The sequence below is a fragment of the Haliotis rubra genome, unplaced genomic scaffold (assembly GCF_003918875.1).
Source record: "Haliotis rubra isolate DU_JTF1 unplaced genomic scaffold, ASM391887v1 Scf857, whole genome shotgun sequence".
Classification (NCBI taxonomy): Eukaryota; Metazoa; Mollusca; class Gastropoda; order Lepetellida; family Haliotidae; genus Haliotis; species Haliotis rubra.
Window position 1 is genome coordinate 354,198 of NW_025767587.1, and position 21,291 is coordinate 375,488.

The 21,291-nt window shown below is 40.2% G+C and overlaps 2 protein-coding genes across 2 annotated transcripts in view; one reads left to right on the forward strand and one right to left on the reverse strand.

The window, feature by feature from the left end:
- Positions 1–2,099: 2,099 nt before the first annotated feature.
- On the reverse strand, positions 2,100–13,852 carry LOC124262816 (general transcription factor IIH subunit 2-like). Its single transcript, XM_046697382.1, has 14 exons — positions 13,682–13,852; positions 12,638–12,752; positions 12,161–12,247; positions 11,495–11,600; positions 9,873–9,978; positions 8,579–8,669; positions 7,831–7,918; positions 7,449–7,525; positions 7,071–7,101; positions 5,727–5,790; positions 4,978–5,084; positions 4,388–4,493; positions 3,018–3,054; positions 2,100–2,491 (listed from the first exon to the last, which is right to left on the reverse strand). The coding sequence occupies exons 1-14, from the start codon at positions 13,735–13,737 to the stop codon at positions 2,354–2,356; spliced, it is 1,209 nt and encodes a 402-aa protein (XP_046553338.1). The 5' UTR covers positions 13,738–13,852; the 3' UTR covers positions 2,100–2,353.
- A 330-nt stretch (positions 13,853–14,182) lies between these two features.
- Positions 14,183–21,291, forward strand: part of LOC124262806 (dynamin-like 120 kDa protein, mitochondrial) — a 43,785-nt gene continuing 36,676 nt past the window's right edge. Inside the window, 4 exon segments of the mRNA XM_046697354.1 lie at positions 14,183–14,276; positions 15,977–16,340; positions 16,675–16,812; positions 18,787–18,892. Of these exon segments, the coding sequence (XP_046553310.1) occupies positions 14,218–14,276; positions 15,977–16,340; positions 16,675–16,812; positions 18,787–18,892 (667 nt within the window). The 5' untranslated portion in view covers positions 14,183–14,217.

Here is a 21,291-nt window from a genome sequence, read left to right on the forward strand (position 1 = left end):
AATATGGGTGAATTTACTGAGCGAGAGATCTGTGTCTTGAAATATGGGGGACTTTACTGAGCGAGTGATCTGTGTCTTGAAATAACGGGGGACTTTAATGAGCGAGAGGATCTGTGTCTTGAAATAACGGGGGACTTTAATGAGCGAGAGGATCTGTGTCTTGAAATACCGGGGGACTTTAATGAGTGAAAGATCTGTGTCTTGAAAATACGGGGGACCTTACTCAGCGAGAGACCTGTGTCAAGAACATTCTGATGCTATTACTGGTAGAGATCTGTCAGTATTCAGATGACTTTCCTGGTCGAGATATGTGTCTGGAAAATACAGGAGACTTTAGTGAGTGGGGCATTACTGTAGAAATCTGTCCCTAAATGTCCATATATGGAATCTGGGACTGACCATTCCTTATTCTGGGGATGGCCTGGGACCGTGTGTGTAGACTACCCATTTATCCACTACAGATACAAAACCAAATATTTTTGTAGTTTAAACTGTGAGCCTAAATATATTTTGGAAAATAATATCTTGTAACAAAATGGCTTTTGTATGACAGTTATTTTTTAGCTAATTATTTTTGTCAAGCATTTTCTAGGATAATTATCTTTTCGATGAAATCTGAAGCTTTCCTGTCTCCCAGAATACCAAATGGTCAGTTCCTTACAGGTAGAAATTTTATAATAAAATCTGGTGATTCAGGGAGTAAGTATGGTTTTACACCGCTTTTAGAAACATCCAGCAATATCACATCTGGGACAACAGGAATGGTTCTCACACATTGTTCTTTTGTGAGGAATTGAACCTGGTCTCCAGCATGACGAGCGAACACTTTACCCACAAGCCCATTGCTCCAGTTTCCAGACTGACTGACTGAGTTTGGTTTTACCCCGCTTTAGCAATATTCTAGCAACATCACGGCGGGGGACTCCAGAAATGGGCTTCACACATTGTACCCATGTGGGGATTCGAACCCGGGTTTTCCGCGTGACGAGCCAACGCTTTAACCACTAGGCTACCCCACCGCCCCCCAGTTTCAAGAACAGTTACAATAATACTGGCACTGATCTGTCAGTTTTCAGAACATTCAAATTACTGAAACTAAATACAATAACTAAAATGACATTTCACTTTGATTAATTTATTTGGATCCTGATAATGTGACATAACAGTAACAAGTATTTGTAACAAGTATTTGTTTTGTTTGGTTCTGGTGGAGGACAATATGACAGCAGTATGTAACAGACAGTATGTAACAAACAGTCCACAGTGTACAGACAGTATGTACAGACAGTAACAGACACAGTGTAACAGACAGTATGTAACAGACAGTATGTAACAAACAGTCCACAGTTAGAGTACAATGATATTCCAGCACTTAAGTTATTCAGTCCGCTAATCTGTTCCATATGTCACTTTGAATCCCCAGCTTGGATTGCTGGAGATCAATTCTAATGAGTGAGTGAGTTTGGTTTTATGCTGCTTTTAGCAATATTTCAGCAATATTACAGCAGGGGACACCAAAAATGGTCTTCACACATTGTACCCGTGTGGGGAATCAAACCTGGGTCTTCAGCTTGACAAGCGGACACTTTGACCACTGGGCTACCCCACCACCCCTAATTGTAAAGCAGATAATGTTGAATGAGCATTATTCCAGCCATGGCATATTTGTTTGTTCATTAATTTGTTTGTTGTTTGTTTGTTTGCTGCTTGACTCCACACCCAGCAATATTCCAGCTATATGGCAGTGGTCTGTAAATAATCAAGTCTAGACCAGACAATCCAGTGATCTGACATCATGAGACAATCCAAGTTGATAAAGATCATGCATAATCCAATCCAGTAATGAGTTGAGATACAATGACGTTTCAGTCAAGCAATATTTGACCAATCTAATACCAGAATGGCTTACAGATCTCTTTATGTTGGGAATCAAACTGTAATCAGCTGGTATTTGAGATGAGCTTTGAAGTGAACTCTTCATCATGTAATCATGGGGTATTTGGGATGAGCTGAAGTGATGTCTTCATCATATAATCATGTGTAAACATCATAATCATCGAGCTGAATACAATATCTTCAGTCATGTCAGCATACTGGGTATTTGAGATGAGCTGAAGTGATCTCTTCATCATGTAATCATGGGTATTTGAGATGAGCTGAAGTGATCTCTTCATCATGTAATCATGGGTATTTGGGATGAGCTGAAGTGATGTCTTCATCATGTAATCATGGGTATTTGAGATGAGCTGAAGTGATATCTTCATCATGTAATCCTGGTTATTTGGGATGAGCTGAAGTGATCTCTTCATCATGTAATCATGGGTATTTGAGAAAAGCTGAAGTCATCTCTTCATCATGTAATCATGGGTATTTGAGACTGAAGCTGGGTCCCCCTGAAGCTGGAGCATCCAGGGCAGGAGTGGAGTGTCTCGTGGATGAACAGGTCACAGTCAAGACAAAACAACTGGCAGCAGCTCTCACAGGTATACACCTGGAAAAGGAAGTGTGGCAGTAAGCGAATGTGGTCACATTATAACAGGAACTTATATCACCAGGGGTAAAACAAGTTTGTATAAGTTAATGATATTTGCTGATGTAGGGATCATAAATATTCTGGGGACAAATCTTGAAGTAAAGACTGATCACAATATTTCATAAAGGCATATCCAAAACTATTATTCAAATTACATTTGGGACGATCAATTTGAGCAAATTTGACCACATATTGGATATTGTGTTATAGATATTGCTAACACCTTGCAACAAGGAAATACTCATAAATTTTCAGGTAACTATTTCTTGTGATAATGATATGTTTTGTTTATTGTCTAACGGCACACTCAGCAATATTCCAGCTATATGGCAGCAGTCTGTAACTAATCAAGTCTGGACCAGACAATCCAGTGATTGACATCATGAGCACTGATCTACACAATTGGGCTACAATGACAAGCATCAACAAGGTCAGCGAGTCTGACCACCCGATCTCAGTGTTATCCTGGAAAAGCAGCACTCACATGTTGTTCTGTGATTTGGACTTGACAAGAATAGCACCTGAAACAAGAGTAAACAATGTCAAATGTCTTGTCATCCATAAATCATCTAACATACATAATATTTCACCCACATACTGAAAAACGAAAGTTACCAACTTGCGAACACTCGATGGTCTAACAATGATTGGTGTTTGTACAGAGACATCCTGGGTCTAAGCACAGTGAGTATGGTTTTACGCCGCTTTTAGCAATATTCCAGCAATAACACAGCAGGGGACATCAGAAATGGACTTCACACATTGTACCCATGTGGGGATTCGAACATGGGTCTTTGGCATGATGAGCAAACACTTTAACCACTAGGCTACCCCACTGCCCTGTCTAATCACAGAGTATGGACAGAGTAATAATGGTTTTAGCATTCTTAGTTCAAGCATTTATTCTCCAGGGTTCTTGATTTCCCTTGTTATTAGATTTCCTCAGTAAATTGCCATGATCTAAACTTCACAATTAAACTAAACTTTCTGAACCAATCCAATGATGGATATCATGAGGAATAATGTACACAATTATATCAAACAAAATGAAAACCAAACACATCTACAGGGCCATAACATGACTTGTGAAATGTTTCCATTATAATTCCAGTTTGGGTGATTCTCAAGGATATTTACGGAAGGCTTGATGTCAAGCATCAGCATCCCAGTAGGTGGAGATAAATCACTCAGAGAAGCTTCAGAACAGCTCTCCAAACAGGACTACTGAGGTCAAGTTCATTAGAGCATTTCCCAAAGAAAGTTTGGCAGACCATAAACTCCAGTCCTTGATAGAGATAATCTCCAGGGTAAGCTTCTTACCCTGGATGCATCCATGGCTTTTAAGAACCCTTGGCTCTTTTTTATCCAAACAGGACTACTGGGAAGTTGAGCCGCATACTCACAACTCACTTCATTATCTAACCGAGCAACATAGTTTGTTTCAAAGGTGTTCTTTAATATTTTTTTAAAGTTTCATTTGGAATTTGTCATATTTTCCCCAAATATCTGAGTGGCACCATAAAAACTCCAGTCCTCTTTGTTGACACTGGCAAGCTTGGTTGTAAGTTTGTTGTGATTGTTTGTGAGAATCGTAATAAAATCATATAGGATTAGTGTTATGTCAGTTTGCATTTATATCCATAAATATTATATCTTTATATCCAATTTATATCTTTTCCAATGACACTTCTAGAGATGTACCAAAATCGTGCATATGTTTTTGAATATTTTATTTTGATTTTAAACTAAAACACAAACAAAAAAGTAGCTAAAATTCCTGTAAACAAACAACACGTAGTAAAGCTGTCTGAGACTGGAGATAATGAAACACGACTATCAACCATGCACACTGACTTTGGATTGGCTGACAAGTCTGAGACTGGAGTTTCCTTGAATGGTGGCAGCGGAAACAGGTGATGGTAGGACCGGGCGAGGTGGGGAGCGGACACCAGCGTCAAACCTGGCAACAGAAATATACTGTACAACCAACAATATTCGGAAAATCCTGAGTGAAAGATTTTGTTTTTCTCCGTTTCAGAAAAACATTGACACCTAAAACTCGCAAGTGTCAGGCAAAATGTATCCATTTTGAAAGTGTATTAATATTGTTCTCAGTGAAACACTGTCCACCATTTTGATGACTCAACTATTCATATCCATGTTGACATTTACGAGACAGAGGTAGTACCTACCAGAAGAATTATACTCTCCGGGCAGCGCACAGTGATTGCTCTCACAGAACAGAAATTGTACAAGCCCAAAGTGTCTGATGAAATCTCTTGTTATATCTGAGGTTTGTTTCTTGACGGTTCTCACTTACCACAAGCCTTACCTTGTGCAAAGCCCAGAGTAACTGCTCCCACAGAACAGAAATTGTATGAACCCAAAGAGTCTGAAATATATTTCTTATATCTGTGGTTTGTATTTTGATGGCTGGCACTTACCGCAGGCCTTGCACTCTATAGGAAGCTCACAGTACTTGCTTTTACACTGGGGACAGAAGTAACCACTGTTACTGAAACCTTGGCTCCCAGACTTTCCATCAGCATGGCTGGAAACAAATCAGTACTGGCATTATTCTCTTATTTCCATCAATTTAACACTGCAGAGGAATTTAATAAACCAGGATTGGCTTAAAAAGTCAGTCATGCAGTATAACATGGTGGCTATCTTAATTATTTTTGACATTTCTAAAATCACAAAAATAAAAGTAAAGATTAGAAAAAAAAAGTGTTTGCTTCCTGTTTTCTGGGATCACTGTTTCGTAAAGATCCTAATCTGAGTTATAAACCCGGATTCTGGTTAGACTAAGGGACATAACTCTGTATTGTATGTATTTTGTTAGTTTATTGCTTAGTAGAACACTAACAGAACAGCTGATTGAAGGTAATGAAGTATGACACAGACAATCCAGTAGTGATGTGAACAATGATCTGTACAGACATGCTTTGTTTGTCATTTAACGACAGACTCAGCAATTTTCCAGCTATATGATGCATTCTGCAAATAATAAAGTCTGGACTAGACAATCCAATGTCTACATCATGAGTCAACCAAGTCAATGAGTCTGGTCACTCTTATGACAATAATGGGATGCTGAAGGCCAATTCTGGCTGGAATCTTCAGGGGATTTGGCCCCGAGTGACACCTGACCGCGTGGGTATCTGTACCACTGACAGCGCTGCCTACTCACCACATGCACATGGACGGCTTTTCCTCCCTGTCTCGGTCTGCGTTCAGTGTGTGGTGGGGGAAGCCTGTAACAGCAATACTCAGTCTCAGTCTCAGGGTCAGGGTCAGGGTCAGGGTCAGGGTCAGGGTCAGTCTCAAGGTCATCAGTGTCAGGGTCAGGGTCAGGGTCAGGGTCAGGGTCAGGGTCAGGGTCAGGGTCAGGGTCAGGGTCAGGGTCAGGGTCAGGGTCAGGGTCAGGGTCAGGGTCAGGGTCAGGGTCAGGGTCAGGTCAGGGTCAGGGTCAGGGTCAGGGTCAGGGTCAGGGTCAGGGTCAGGGTCAGGGTCAGGGTCAGGGTCAGGGTCAGGGTCAGGGTCTGGGGTCAGGTCAGGGTCAGGTCAGGGTCAGGGTCAGGGTCAGGGTCAGGGTCAGGGTCAGGGTCAGGGTCAGTGTCAGGGTCAGTCTCAGGCTCAGGGTCATCTGTGTCAGGGTCAGGGTCATCTGTGTCAGGGTCATCTGTGTCAGGGTCAGTCTCAAAGGTCATCTGTGTCAGGGTCATCTGTGTCAGGGTCAGGGTCATCTGTGTCAGGGTCAGTCTTAGGGTCATCTGTGTGAGGTCAGTCTCAGGGTCATCTGTGTCAGGCTCAGGGTCATCTGTGTCAGGCTCAGGGTCATCTGTGTCAGGGTCAGTCTCAGGGTCGGCTCAGGGTCATCTGTGTCAGGGTCAGTCTCAGGGTCATCTGTGTCAGGCTCAGGGTCATCTGTGTCAGGGTCAGTCTCAGGGTCATCAGTGTCAGGGTCAGGGTCATCTGTGTCAGGGTCAGGGTCAGTCTCAGGGTCATCTGTGTCAGGGGTCAGTCTCAGGGTCATCTGTCAGGCTCAGTCAGGGTCAGGGTGTCAGGCTCAGTGTCAGGGTCAGGGGTCAGTCTCAGGGTCATCTGTGTCTCAGGGTCATCAGTCTCAGGGTCATCTGTGTCAGGGTCATCAGTGTCAGGGTCAGTCTCAGGGTCATCTGTGTCAGGCTCAGGGTCATCTGTCTCAGGGTCATCTGGGTCAGGGTCAGTCTCAGGGTCATCAGCATTTAGAGTGTGGTTGGGAAGCCTGTAACATCAACACTCAGTCTCAGTGTCAGGGTCAGTCTCATCAGTGTCAATGTCAAGGTCATGTGAAGTGAGCAGTAGGACAAAGAACATGTCTATATATGGTGAATAATTTGGCTATAAGTAACACACTGATATTTCACACAGTATTTTGTTGGTTGATGATGATGATGAAAATAACCTCACTTTCATTTCCTACCTCCTCAATAAACTATCTATCTCACTGTGAACAATCTCTTATGTTTCTATCTATCAAAATTTTACTCACCCATTCTGATCAAAGAAGATTCTGTATTAGACTGAAACAAACCAGCAAACAACAACATAAGGAAACTTCCAAGCATTACAATTGGCATAAAGTACAGCAAGATGTTTACTTCTAGATGGAAAATAATTTCAGAAAAACCCTGCGGAGACATGAGTAGATGGGCAAAATGGTACGTTCCCATCCCTCCAAAATCTTTGTCACACTTTCAAACATATTTATTTCTAAAATATCTGTGGTTTAAACCTTATTAATCACAAAGAGAAATCATGCTGTAATATATAAACATGCTACATCTCATAAAGAGGTCTTCAGCTATTGTCTGTCCCCGTATCACTGCAACGTTTAGAGTTTGTCAAGCAGACACTGTGAGGAGCTTACCGTCGCTGGAGGAGGTGATACGTGTTGGTACAGCAGATCCTTGAAGTGAGTCTCATCCAGGATCACATTGTACTTCCCTACAGACAGTTTATAAAGATACAGTTGAAATAACGTCACCCGGAGTGGAATCTGTCCAAAACCAGATTTATGTATAACTGATAGTTTATCTGGATTAGGTAGTGGTCAATCAAAGCTGTCATGTCATGGGATAGGAGGGTAACAGTTATAAATAACATATTGTCCTACCGGGTACCCAGTTATGACTGGGTGAGTAGGAGCATGTTTTTAACAAAGTCACCAGCCTAGAGAAACTGAGGAGTAGAGCCCTGGAGTACCTGGCGCCAGGGATGGGGGATGGTATAACAAGATATACAAGACTAACCGTGTGTTTTGTGACACAGTTTCTTGCACACTCGGACCTCAGCAGCCAGCCCTATCACAGAGCAGCGGACGTTCAACTCCTCCAGGTTCTGTGGACAAATATGAACAATCATGAACAAAGACATAAAGCATGGACATATCATGGACAATCATGAACAAAGACTTAAATCATGGACAATCATGAACAAAGACAAATCATGGACAACCATGAACAAAGACAAATCATGGACTTAAATCATGGACAATCATGAACAAAGACAAATCATGAACAATCATGAACAAAGACAAATCATGGACTTAAATCATGAACAAAGACAAATCATGGACTTAAATAATGGACAATCATGAACAAAGACTTAAATCATGGAAATCATGAACAAAGACTTAAATCATGAACAATCATGAACAAAGACTTAATTTATGGACAATCATGAACAAAGACTTAAATCATGGACAATCATGAACAAAGACTTAAATCATGGACAATCATGAACAAAGACTTAAATCATGGACAATCATGAACAAAGACTTAAATCATGGACAATCATGAACAAAGACTTAAATCATGGACAATCATGAACAAAGACATAAATCATGGACAATTTATGGACAATCATGAACAAAGACTTAATTTATGGACAATCAAAACTTAAATTTTGTTTGTTTGTTGTTTAACACCACACTCAGTGATATTCCAGCTTTATGGCATCAGTCTGTAAATAATTGAGTCGGCACTCACAGGTACATACCTTTATTGTGGTGTCAATGTCGCCTGGGTCACACGTGGACAGACTCCCTAACACAACCAGAACCTCCCGGCTAGCGTGACTTGGCATGTGTCTGTGATTGGAGAAATAAGACAACTGATCATATCCTTTTCAAGAGGTTCTGGTCATTTAGGAAAGTGAGTGAGTGAGTTGAAAGTGAGTGAGTGTGAGGTGAATGAATTGGGTTTCACGAAGGAGCTTGAGAATATTTAGGAGTGATATGAGCGGCGAGCATGCATGTGTATGTGTTGAAGGAAAGGATTGCTTGTACTAGCCCAGACTTAAGCTGGTTTTATAGTGCTAGCCCACTGAGATACCATGCCGCAGTGAAGCATGAATACCCCACAAATAGATCCCATATAATTAAACACTTACTGAAACACATATATTTGCAATTTTAGAAATGTTTCTCAAAAGTCACAGGTATAAAAGCATCTTCAGGAAGATTCAGTAAAAAGAACTGATTCCAAAATGAGTTTCACACCACTTTTGAAGAATGACATAAAGTGGACCAGGTCATGCATCATTCCCTTCAAATACACAGCACTAACTTGGTGCCAGCAGATAATTATGGTAAAATCTTGGTACCCAAGACCTGACACACTCTGGCATAGCTTGTAGGGTTGAGGGAGCTGGAGTGATGTGCGAAGTCTAGAATTAGAGTTAATGAGTGAATATTGCTTCACGTCACCTCAGCAATTTTGCAGCCATTTGAGATGAAGTAGAACAAAAGACCAAACACATCCTGCCATAACTAGGGTATGTAGGAGTAACATGCGAGTCTAGAAGTGAAGCCTAAAACCCTGATTATCCTCGCACATCTAGCGGGATTCTTTGTGGTACCAGGACAAATGGTCAGCCATGTCTACAAAGAGTCCGAAGATATACAGAGAAGGTGAGGTGAGGTGAAATTGGGTTTAGCGTCGTGCTTGAGAATATTTCGCTCATATGACGACGTGCGTGTGTATGTGCGGCTGCTTGTACTAGCCCAGTCTGAAGCTGGTTTTATAGTGCTAGCCCACTGAGATACCATGCCGCAGTGAAGCATGAATACCCCACTCAGACACATTATACTGACTCTGAGCCGACCAGTCCTTGTTGTACCCATTAATGCCGAGCGCCAGGCGAGACCAACAAGTACCATATTTTAACGTCTTTTGGTATGACGCGGTCGGGGATCGAACCCGCGACCTTCCGCTCTCCGGGCGGACGCTCTAACCACTACACCACGGAGGCGGTCAAATACATAGAAAGGCACATAACAAACTCCACCCACTTCAGAGTCTGCATGGCCAGCTCCATCGAGTTCTGTAACGACGGCTCTCCTTGACATGCTCTCTCTTCCAGTCCTTGTAGAGCTGTGATGTGGCGTCTTGGGTTGCCTGAAGAGTGAGTGAGTGAGTATGGTTTTAACACTATTCCATCAGTATCACAGCAGCGGACACCATAAAGATTGTCTGTTAGATCTGTTACTGACTAAACTCAAGGTTTTAACTATTCCCTTGAGCCTCAACTAACAGGGTTGATATTATTATATAATCTATTCATATAGGCGCCGAGTTCCAGCTAAGCTGCACACAGGTGCTTTGTTTTTCCTTGGATGTCAATCTCAACGGCATATCGTATGATCAATCTCAACTCCCTGGGGAGCATACAACTCATGCATCCACTAGGGTGATGCTAACGTCTGGAATATCAGTATTGCTGGTTTGATCCCACGTGCCTAAAGGTTTCAACCACAGTCCTTTATCGAAAAATGTGAATTTCAACACTGGGATGGTCAAAATGGACATTTCAGTTTGAAAACTGATTCAAGGGAGCATTTCAAAATTTCAGTGTCAATTAATAAATGTTAAAGATCTTAATTACATATAAGTGTATAGGTTTCAGGCACACCTGTACACCCCACTGTAAACATACTGACTTCCTAAAAAATATTCTTTCAGAAATGCAAACACATAAACACTGTACCATATTATTTGCATACATTTTATTCAACACTGTAGGTTGTGTAGCATCATATTGCAACATATCTGTTCATCATGTTTTCATGGTATTAGTCTCTTCATTGTCATTGTGTCACTCACACATTTTATCATATACAACACATACCACCATCATCATCATCATCATCATCATCATCATCATCATATATTCACATCATCTTACTCATGATGATACTGAGGCCTTTTAACGTTCAGTAACAAATGAAATAAAAGGAAAATACTTAAAAATTCTTTTTCTAACCCTGCTAAATTCATTCTGACAGATGGAAATGTCCATCAAAGTCAAAATTATTACTTAATCCATTACAAGGAGTGAGTGGAGTGAGCAGTATTCCAGCAATATCATGGTCGAGGACACTAGAAATGGGCTTCACACATTGTACCCATGTGGGGATTCGAACTCGGGTCTTCGGCGTGACAAGCGAACGCTTTAACCACTAGGCTACCCCACCGCTTCTATCATTACAAGGAACATAACCGGTGCAAACCTGCCATTCAAAACCCATTACTAGCAGTGCATGGCATGACTAAGGGAGACAACTCTGTATATATTCTGGCTATACAGCCACTTACCAGTGTTCTATGTCATATATGAGATGCTGATTATTTAGCATTAATCCTCTCAATGCTGCTGTCGAACCCCTTTGACAGGAGAGCAGCATAATGACAACCCCAACTAAACATGCAATAACTATTGACCAAGTAGGATTTACGTTTCATTTGAATTATTTCAGGATATTTTTGGATTATGATGTTAATTTTTCTACCTAGTATTAATGTACAAAATATTGATTCAGTTGATTCTTATTTAATGACACACCAACTGTTTGGAATCATCCACACTCTTTACAATGCCTTATGCTGAAATTAATTAAAGCTTAAATGAATTTACCTCCAAGTTCTGTAAGTTTTTCTGCACGCTTGTTCCTTGTGGTGAGAATGCCCAGTTGGCTGATCGGGTTCTGATCAAAGTATTCTTCGATGAATTTCTCACAAAGCTGCAAAAATGACAGTGTCCATTACTCTACTGATAACAGACTGAGTGAGCTTTCTTTCAAGCTGTATTGATCTGCTTAAAGTTTGGAGGAAATCCCAAAGTGATGAAGACCCTCAAACATTTTGAAGCCCTCAAACTTTTACCACCTTGGAGAAACCCACAAGCACAGTTATGGGACAAACCAAGAAACATACTCAGTGTGAATCAGAATTTGAACCTGTGATCATAGGTTCCTGACATGTCAAAGGGACATAACTGTGCACAGTGAATTACAGCATCTAAGATGTTGTTTGTTGTTGGTTTGTTGTTTAATGCCATACTCAGCAATATTCCACCTATATGGCTGCAGTCTGTAAATAATCGAGTCTGGACCAGACAATCCAATAATCAACATCATGAGCATTGTTCTACGCAATTAGGATACGATGACAAGTGTCAACCAAGTCAGCGAGCCTGACGACCTGATCATGTTAGTCACCTGTTATGACAAGCATGAGGTTACTAAGACCAATCCAAACCCGTTCTTCACGGGAAAGTGGTAAAAGTAAAGCAGGTTTTTACCTTTATGGACGAAAAGAGTCTTGTTGGTTTCAAATCTTGATCATTCATTGAGTTGGACATGTCAATTATCAAGAAAAGATGTCGCATCTGAAGAAAACACATTTCTTAAAATATGGGCACAACATTAGAAAAGATTACTGAAATGAGAAAAAGTTGTTATTTCAAAGAGAGATTGATAAGGAAATGATTTTACAATTCAAATATATTTAAGTTCAGCTGAATTGTGTCATTGAAAAAACCTCAGTAAATTTGGATAAATTTTTCAACCAATTTTCATGCATTCTGCACAAAGTTCAGCAATCCCGGAAACCCTCAACCCAAACAAGTAGCATTCAAACTTTGAAAATAACCCCATTGCTAAATGTTTAGATGGTAAGATGTTTAGATGATTTTGGTGAAACCCGGAACATAAACAAAGTAAACAAGGATTAGATAACTGGGCTCTCTCCTCCCACGCCCACTAATAGTTGCCATTACCATCCCCAGTCGTATGTTGCCGATCTTCTCCAGCAGCTTCCTCTTCTTGGCCTTCTGGATGATGTCATCCACGCTGGCCTGCAGCGACCCAGAGTCATCCTCGATAAGGGCCTCCCTGAAATACAGGATAGGTGTAATATTAATAATAATAATGATAATCCATTTTCGATGCATCAGATTTCATTCACTATGGAGATACTCATCCCGCTACATATTTATTATCACTTGTTTGGGATGGCGTGGAATCAAATCTTGGAGGTGTTTGCAGGTTAACAGTTGTATTATCATCTCATCCTTCCGGGTACCCATTGACTGCTGAGTGAACAGAGGAGACTTGCCTGAGGAGACACCACACATTGCCTGTGTTTCAGTGTGGGGCCAAAGCCCCCAAACACTCTCATGTATAAAGCTGCCGAGCTACATGGTCAACCATCCATCTCCAGTAAGATTATGAGATCACCTGCTAATCAGGTGTTAATACAAACAAATATGACATTTAGATAGGAGTATATGCCGCAGTCTTGTAATCTTACTGAGGGAAGTGATAACTAGTAAATTGTAGGGGTGAATGGGTATACCACTGTATTAGTAGAAGCGTGGTATTTTGCCTCGGTTCGGTATACCGGTTTTCATAATTTTTTTGTCAATATCTATGCATTTCTTTGCTTGACAGTCGGTATTTTCCCAGAAGTAAGGTTTCATATACCGAACTGAAACAGACCAAACTGAAGGCCTTGTACAGCAATACCGTACCATGATGAGAGCGCACTGTGTCACCCTAGTAAATTGATCAACTGGACAGACTTCTTCTAAATATCAAACTATCCTAGACACTCAACTGACTCTGGCTATAAAACGGTAGATAAAGGCATGTTCAATGTCGACACAACGATACCTTTAAAAACATTTATACATTTCTTAACACATATTTGTGCACGTTGCTATTTATGAAAAAAAGAAAAAGATCAAAATAAAAGAATTTTTCTAAAATTAGCTGACCACACATGGCAGAATACAACATGAAGTGAGCTTAGTGTTTAGTACCAGGTTTTTTCGTATTCTGTTTCCCATCTGTATCCCTTTTCCTCTTCGTCTGCCATCGTCGGATGCTACTTATTCCCTACAACACTAACCGAGGTGCGTAAGTTCAGATTAAATTAAAGAATACGATCTCACAAACTAAACGAAAATCACGCCAAAAAAATAGTCGTCGAGAGTTACGTCCCTTTATGCATTCACAAGCTCCTTCCCAATGCGTAACCCGGACTGCAGACTGGTACCCTGCCGTTCGCCTTCGCAGAGCAGAAGTTAGAACCGCATGAGCCATGGGATAAGCAAACCAGTCTAACGGAGATATCGCTGTGAGGAGCTTGCTTTCACATACACAGTAAATGAGTTTCGTATTTTCAAATTCGAAGAATATGGATATTTTTTCGCTTGCAATATCATGTATAAACAGTTAGGATGGACAATTTATCCAAACTGACACATATCTTACTCTATATAACGTTTTATGGAATGCGAAACTACACTTCCGTAGTCGCAATGCAGTTGGCTACTTTCGTCAGACTGGAAAGAAGATGGGGAAAAACTGTAGTTCCAGAATCATGTTGACCGTGCTATTACGCGGGCAGTTCGGGTTAGTTGTTTTGGGAGAATTGTTGCTTACGCCTCTACACCCGACCAAATAATTGCAAATCATGGCATGATCATGGACTGTTTACATTTGAAATACACAAACTTTCAGTTTCAAGATCATGGATTCTGCCAATGTCATTTGTTGTCATTGTTGAATGATATTCGACATGGAGTGTTTTTTTCATGTCATCTGCTCAGCAAGCTACCGAATGTCACAATTTTCAGTCTTAGAAATCAATCAATGTTTAAAAGTCTGGCATATGACGGGACTCCAGCTGGTTTAATTGTTCCAGAAGTGACACTGACAAGCTGTATCTATGTTTGGACGTAGTGCACATTATAGCAGGGGCACTATCTGGGATTTCAATGAACAGATCGAAGGAGTATTAAATTCATGCTCCCAGTATTAAAATGGTATCTGATAAGCCAGCACTTTACCACAAAAACATGGGCGCTATCACAAAGAATCAGCATGTTACCAAGTCATCAACACCTATACAACGCAGTCCGGTAATTCCGCGCACCTAAGCACATCGATAGCAACACGGCAATTAACGTCTTTTAATTTTTGTAGTTTACGTGACTAAACATGCTGGTATGCATCATATTTACCTAGAAATATATGTTTTATTGACGACTATAATTCTAACGTTGCATTATATGCCATACGGTTGACCTTACCGTTTCTGCTCCTGCTGGAGATCCGAAGTATGGAAGCGTATTAGGGCCAGATTATTTTCAAAACTCACTACATGAATGTAAGGAAGAGTGTTTCATATTAAATCCAATTATGAATAATGAAGAAACCTGTTTAAAAGTCTGAAGAAAACGAATTTTCATAAAACTGTCAATTCATCTGTCAATTACTGTTATTTACTTACCTTTAGTGATTAAAAGCCAGTCCCTTGTAGAAATGTCCCGATAAATGTGGTAGCAGACGATGGTTACCTACGATATGGAAGTACGCTATTGCATCTGCGCAGAATTACCGGACGCACGGAATTACCGTACTCGCTTAATTGTAGCTACTAATCTTAAGAGTCATAAAAGGTCTTTGAACCGAACCAAATAGCTCAATAAAAGCTGTGTCCCATAAACTGCAATGTTGCCCCTCATTCTTTATTATTACACACTATATTTTCTATTTTTGTTCCACGAATACTTATTACATTCTTTGGTATTTCAACTTCATGTACTAAATTTATGCAGTGTTGAGAAAATACATTTCTCATCTTGTTTGATCACAGTTAATACAGAACTCACATCATGAGTGTAGAGCTGTGATTTGGTTCTTCGGTCAAGACATGACGCTACTACATTATGTCACCATCTACGTAAATCCTCTGGTTGGGTCATGGCTTGACTGAAGGACCCTATTGTGTCACCCAGCTACAGTTGGCCGTAATGTGTTTAAAACAGTAACATGCCCATTGGCTGCCATTGGATCTATAAACATAAGTTGCCCATAATTGTGACAGACATTAAAACAACATCTGGGAATATTATCATGATTATTGTCAAGAAATTATTATTGTTCTTTACAAAGCAAAAAGCAGGATCTATAGGGGATTTTTTCAATTTTGGTCATTTTAATCTGAAACAGACTTCTAGTACTGACCATGGCGTCAGTAGATATCATTACTAAATCATCTGAAGGATGTCTCTGCTAATCAAGTTTCATGAGAAATCCTTTTGTTTCAGCCCGTACTGTGGACGCTGTGTGAAGAAGTCACAAGCAGTTGCCCACAGGAGGGACATGCACATATGGTTGCGGACACAGGCTTCACCAAATACAGCAGTCTTGAGGAGCCTTGTCTCCAAAACACAAACCCATAGACAGATACTGGCACTGCAGCCTCGAAATGTGTATCAAATATGTAACTTCTCAGCCCTCAGGATTGCCAGGCCCTTACTCAGGGGCCCTGCTTCACCTTACAAAGTTGTCGTCTTCTCTCAGAGAGACATGTCGGTCATTGGGCGACTGGCTAGTGGTTTTGGGCGATTGCTGCGAGTCCGATATCTGGTACTGACGGGTGCCGTTGGAGGAGGTGTGGCAGTCAACAAGGTTGGTGAACAGACAATCGGTCAATATCCATCTTTGCACAAAAAAAATGTATTGTTACTATTTTCATTTGGTTTTAAATGTTTTCTGTCTACTGTCCTGTTTTCTGGAGGCACATAGTAAAGATGTCCAATGTTTTGATGTTTTGGTTGATAATTTGAACCCTACCGGTAGTTTTGTCCAGATATACTGTTGGCACTTTGGTTTTGGGATTTACCAAAGTATTAAAAGCTTTTTAACTTTCCTCCAACATCCAATGGAACTACTGGTGAAGACTGTTTCAATCTACATTGCTCTGTCTTCTGTTTTCTTACTTTCAATTTTGTGTATTTTGTAGAAGATTGACAGTTGGAAAGAATACTTTCCTGATCTACACTGGATGAAGGAATACATTCCGGAATCGGAGGCTCTGTCCCAGCTCGCATCCAGTATCCGAAATTTCGCCAAGCACACGATGGAAACTAATGAACAAATGGTTAATATGCTCATTCCATGTTTTCTCGATCCTCACCAGGCTCACTGCTGTATATACTGTCACTATAACTTAAACATGGAAATCCTGTTACATGCTGTTTTAAAAATAACACCCTTTAATGTTATAATTACTTTTGAAGATTTGGATGCTTGAGTGAGTGAGTGAGTCTAGTTTTACGCCGCACTCAGCAATATTCCAGCTATATGGCGGCGGTCTGTAAATAATCGAGTCTGGACCGGACAATCCAGTGATCAACAGCATGAGCATAGATCTGCGCAATTGGGATTCGATGACATGTGTCAACGAAGTCAGCAAGCCTGACCACCCGATCCCATTAGTCGCCTCCTACGACAAGCATGGGTTACTGAAGATCAATATTCTAACCGTTCACGGGACTTGGATGTTTGTCAGAAGCATGATGGTAAGACGCAAGTAATGGCATCAGGTTTCAGATCCGCTCACCTGGTAGATACATGTGGTTGTATCCCAGTTGTGTACAAAGATGTTCATGATATTAATCACAAGATTATCAGCTCCAGACTTGATTATTTACAGACATGTTGCTGGAATGTTGCTGAGAGTGTCAATAGACGAACACACAAACAGTTCATTGTAGACCCCAACTAAACAAATGATAAAGCATTCCTGCAGTGTTATGGATATTTTGCACCTTTGCCTCTGTTAAAGCAACAAAACTCCTAAAAAGAATTCCATTGTGAACAATCACTGTGTGTATTGTTGTATATAAGCAGTGTTGTAAACTCCCCAAACTTTCAGCCAGACAACTGGTCTGGTAACTCTCAAAAGTTACCAGACCAGCTGGAAAGTTGCCACTCCAGAATTTTCTGGATTAAGAAAAATAGAAAGGAGGTTACGTTAATAAGAGGAGGGATCTGTTTAATGTCAGGTTATTGTGACAATAACACACGTTTTCAAATGTTTTTAAGTCAAGGCTTTGGTCATCATATACATTACAAAATTACACTGATTTAACAGCCAGACCATCGGGCGGCGTGCAACATTTTTAAACTGACCGTCCGGTCGCAAAACAGACCGTCCCGGACAGTCGGGCAGGTGGGAGTTTGCAACGCTGATATAAGGAATACTCAATGTGCACAATGTGACCCCTTAAATGTATATAAATGAATAATGATAAGCCTCTGTAGTTGAGGTACTCTGGGTTTTGTTTTTACTGGTGTTTATGTTTGTGTTTGTTTTATGTTTTACTTATTCTCTGTATTCTAAGGTCTGCAAGTGATCTAAGTCGTGTATCACTGATTAAGAAAGGAACGGACTAAATTCTGCAGCTGTTCACCAAAATAATTCTAGTTATTTGACATCTCGAGCCGTAACAATGCGATGAGACCATGATGTGACACTTATACTGTTAATACGCTGTTGATATGATCTCTATCCCGATAATCAATGTTATGTCATAAGTTCGTATTCTCCCCCTTTCTGCAACTGAGTCATAAACATAAATAATTTGTTTTTAAATCTCAGACCGTGGAGATTGGATATTATGCAGAAGAAAGGCATAAGCTTTGGGCCTTGTGAACATTGTGCTATTTATTAGCAATAAGGGGCGGTGGGGTAGCCTAATGGTTAAAGCGTTAGCTCGTCACGCCGAAGACCCGGGTTCGAATCCCCACATAGGCACAATGTGTGAAGCCCATTTCTGGTGTCCCCGCCGTGATGTTGCTGGAATATTGCTAAAAGCGGCGTAAAACCAAACTCAGTCAGTCAGTCAATATTAGCAATAAGGAAATACCAGAGAACTGTTATTATGCAATAAAACTAGTAATGCATTGTGTAGCATGTAATATGATTCAGGAGTTGTAAATAAATGTATCACATAATTATGATATAATGTTTGGCCGTATCGTTGTACCACCATTGACAAGATGATGACAGTTTATAATGGTTGCATTACTGTTGACAACATGTCAGTTTGATTGTGGCTTTCTGTTTCAGAGTTGGCTAAAAACCAAACTGTCTGACAATAAAAAGGCTGTTGTGGATTGGCTGAATGAGCACTCACCACCTGACCTAGGGTCAACTTTGGTGGAAGGTAAAACCGGTAAATGTCGTCAGCTTTTTGCATCGAGGTCCATGGGAGATAACTCATGTCATGGATGTTGAATTTGTGTCTTTCCAGAAATCACTCACTCTTCAGTCCTGAAATTCCAGTATGTTGTGACTGTTGATGACAAGCACTGCTGCATGGCTTTAACTTGTATCTCACTAATTGGTCACTTCCACTGGCAAATGCATTACACTCATCTTTATGCCATTTAAATGCCTCACTCCACGAAGATCTGAAGACAACTCCAGTCATCATTGGGTTTCAAATTCGTGAAATATTTACTGTTAGGGGTAAAAACATCTACCACTTGTACCAGACCACTGGACAGTGTACTTTTGAAATTTGACTGTCCGAGATGAAAATAGACCGGGCAGGTGGGAATTTTAAACGCTGTTTATGTACATTGGCAGTATTTTCATTTATGATAATAATGGTCTCATTAATGGAAGAACCTATTCTTTTCATTATAACTATGAGGGATGGTGGGCATTACATTTAACATTACAATGATAAGGGGCGGTGTGGTAGCCTAGTGGTTAAAGCTTTTGCTTGGCACATTGAAGACACAGGTTCGATTCCCCACGTGTGTACAATATGTGAAGCTCATTTCTGGTGTCCCCAGCAGTCATATTGCTAGAATATTCCTAAAAGCAGCATAAAACTTAACTCACTAAGGGATACTTAATGTAAGCCTAATGATGAACAATGTATCACTGTGAATATCATACTGAGATATCTGGATATCATCTCACTATTGTGTTGTATCATTCTCCAGAACTGGAACATTTTCAGGATTATGTAAGATTTTGTTTAATCATATTAATAAACACTTCGGACTCTACCAGCTTAAAATTGTTCTAAGAATAAAATTCGTTTGAGAATTATACATATTATCATGTGGCTTTCTCCAAACTGAGCTCACTAGTAACATTTAGTACTAGTAGAGACCAAACAGAATGTTACTTGACTCTGTCTTTCAGTCAATTGTTTAAATTGGAGACTGAAGTGTGTTTGTAAATTGTGAACTGATCTTCATCGGAGTGAAGTACATTTCTTTGCTTTGTTAATTTTGATCTCGCAATTAACACATTTAGCCCACTCTTACCCAAGATACAAAATATCCAAGATATTGGCTTAAAATGAAAAAGTTATCATGATTGATTTCATGTGCTTTTGTTGAAACGTATCAATAATGATTTTGATGAAATGACATGAGTTATCTCCCCATGCCTTTCACCTGATAACCCAGCATCTTTGGTCTGTATCTTTTGGTTCTGCTCCTCATCTGTTTCATCTCACTTATATTTTTGTTACCATGGTTACAGTTGTAGATTTCTTTTTAATGGTTTTGTTATATGTATGTTTTCAGTGTATGTTTACCAGTTACCATGGTTACTGTTCCTGATTAAATATTATGGAGTATGTAAGTTTTCAACAATTTCTAGTGTCCCCTGCCGTGATGTTGCTGGAATATTGCTAAAATCGGCGTAAAACCAAAAACTCAGTCAGTCAGTCAGTTTCAATAAATGTGTCTGAAACAAGATTAAGAATTAACATGTTCTTAGTGATCATTCTAGTTATGTATTATTGTTGATAATTTATTGTTTAGTTTTTCTGCCCATTTTCTTTCCGAATCTGAAAAAAACCCATATGCATGTGTTTCATGAAGTTTGTAACATTCTATGCAACATAACGTGTTGAGGACTATACCTGTTACTCAAGATGACTTTTAGACAGTGGTCTGTCAAAGAAATACAAGTATGGTAGTTTTGTGTGTCTGTTTGTTGTAATGCTTCACGCACCAGTATTCAGCTATATGACTGTCTGTACATAATCGGGCTGTGGGGTATCCTAGTGGTTAAATCGTTGGCTCGTCACGCTGAAGACCCGGGTTCGATTCCCCACATTGGCATAATGTGTGAAGCCCATTTCTGGTGTTCCCCGCCGTGATATTGCTGGAATATTGCTAAAAGCGGCTTAAAACTAAACTCAGTCAAACTGTAATAATCAAGTCTGGACCAGACAATCCAGTGATTGACATCATGAGCACAATTCAATGGAGCTAGGATAAAATGACATACATCAACCAAGTCATCAAGCCTGACCACTCCATCCCTTTAGTCACCTCTAACGACAAGCTCACGATATGGCTGAAATATTGCTGATGTGACGTTAAATATTAACTCACTCACTCACTCTAACGACAAGCATGGGTTGATGAAGATAATTTCTTACCCTGATCTCTACACAGAAAAGATGTTAGTTATGACATCACTCATTTAGCTGACTTATTTCATGCAATGGTAAAATTTCACCGACAAACAGACCAGTAAATATCTTGGACGACATGGTATTCAGAAATCCTTGGACCGCCTCCGTGGTGTAGTGGTTAG

Coding starts and splice junctions, on each gene's coding strand:
- LOC124262816 (XM_046697382.1), bottom strand. CDS start 13,737: ATGGCAGACGAAGAGGAAAAGGGATACAGATGGGAAACAGAATACGAA. Junction 12,248..12,637: donor GCAACATACGACTGGGGATG/GTAATGGCAACT, acceptor TGTTTTCTTCAG/ATGCGACATCTTTTCTTGAT. Junction 7,526..7,830: donor ACTGTGTCACAAAACACACG/GTTAGTCTTGTA, acceptor AACTGTCTGTAG/GGAAGTACAATGTGATCCTG.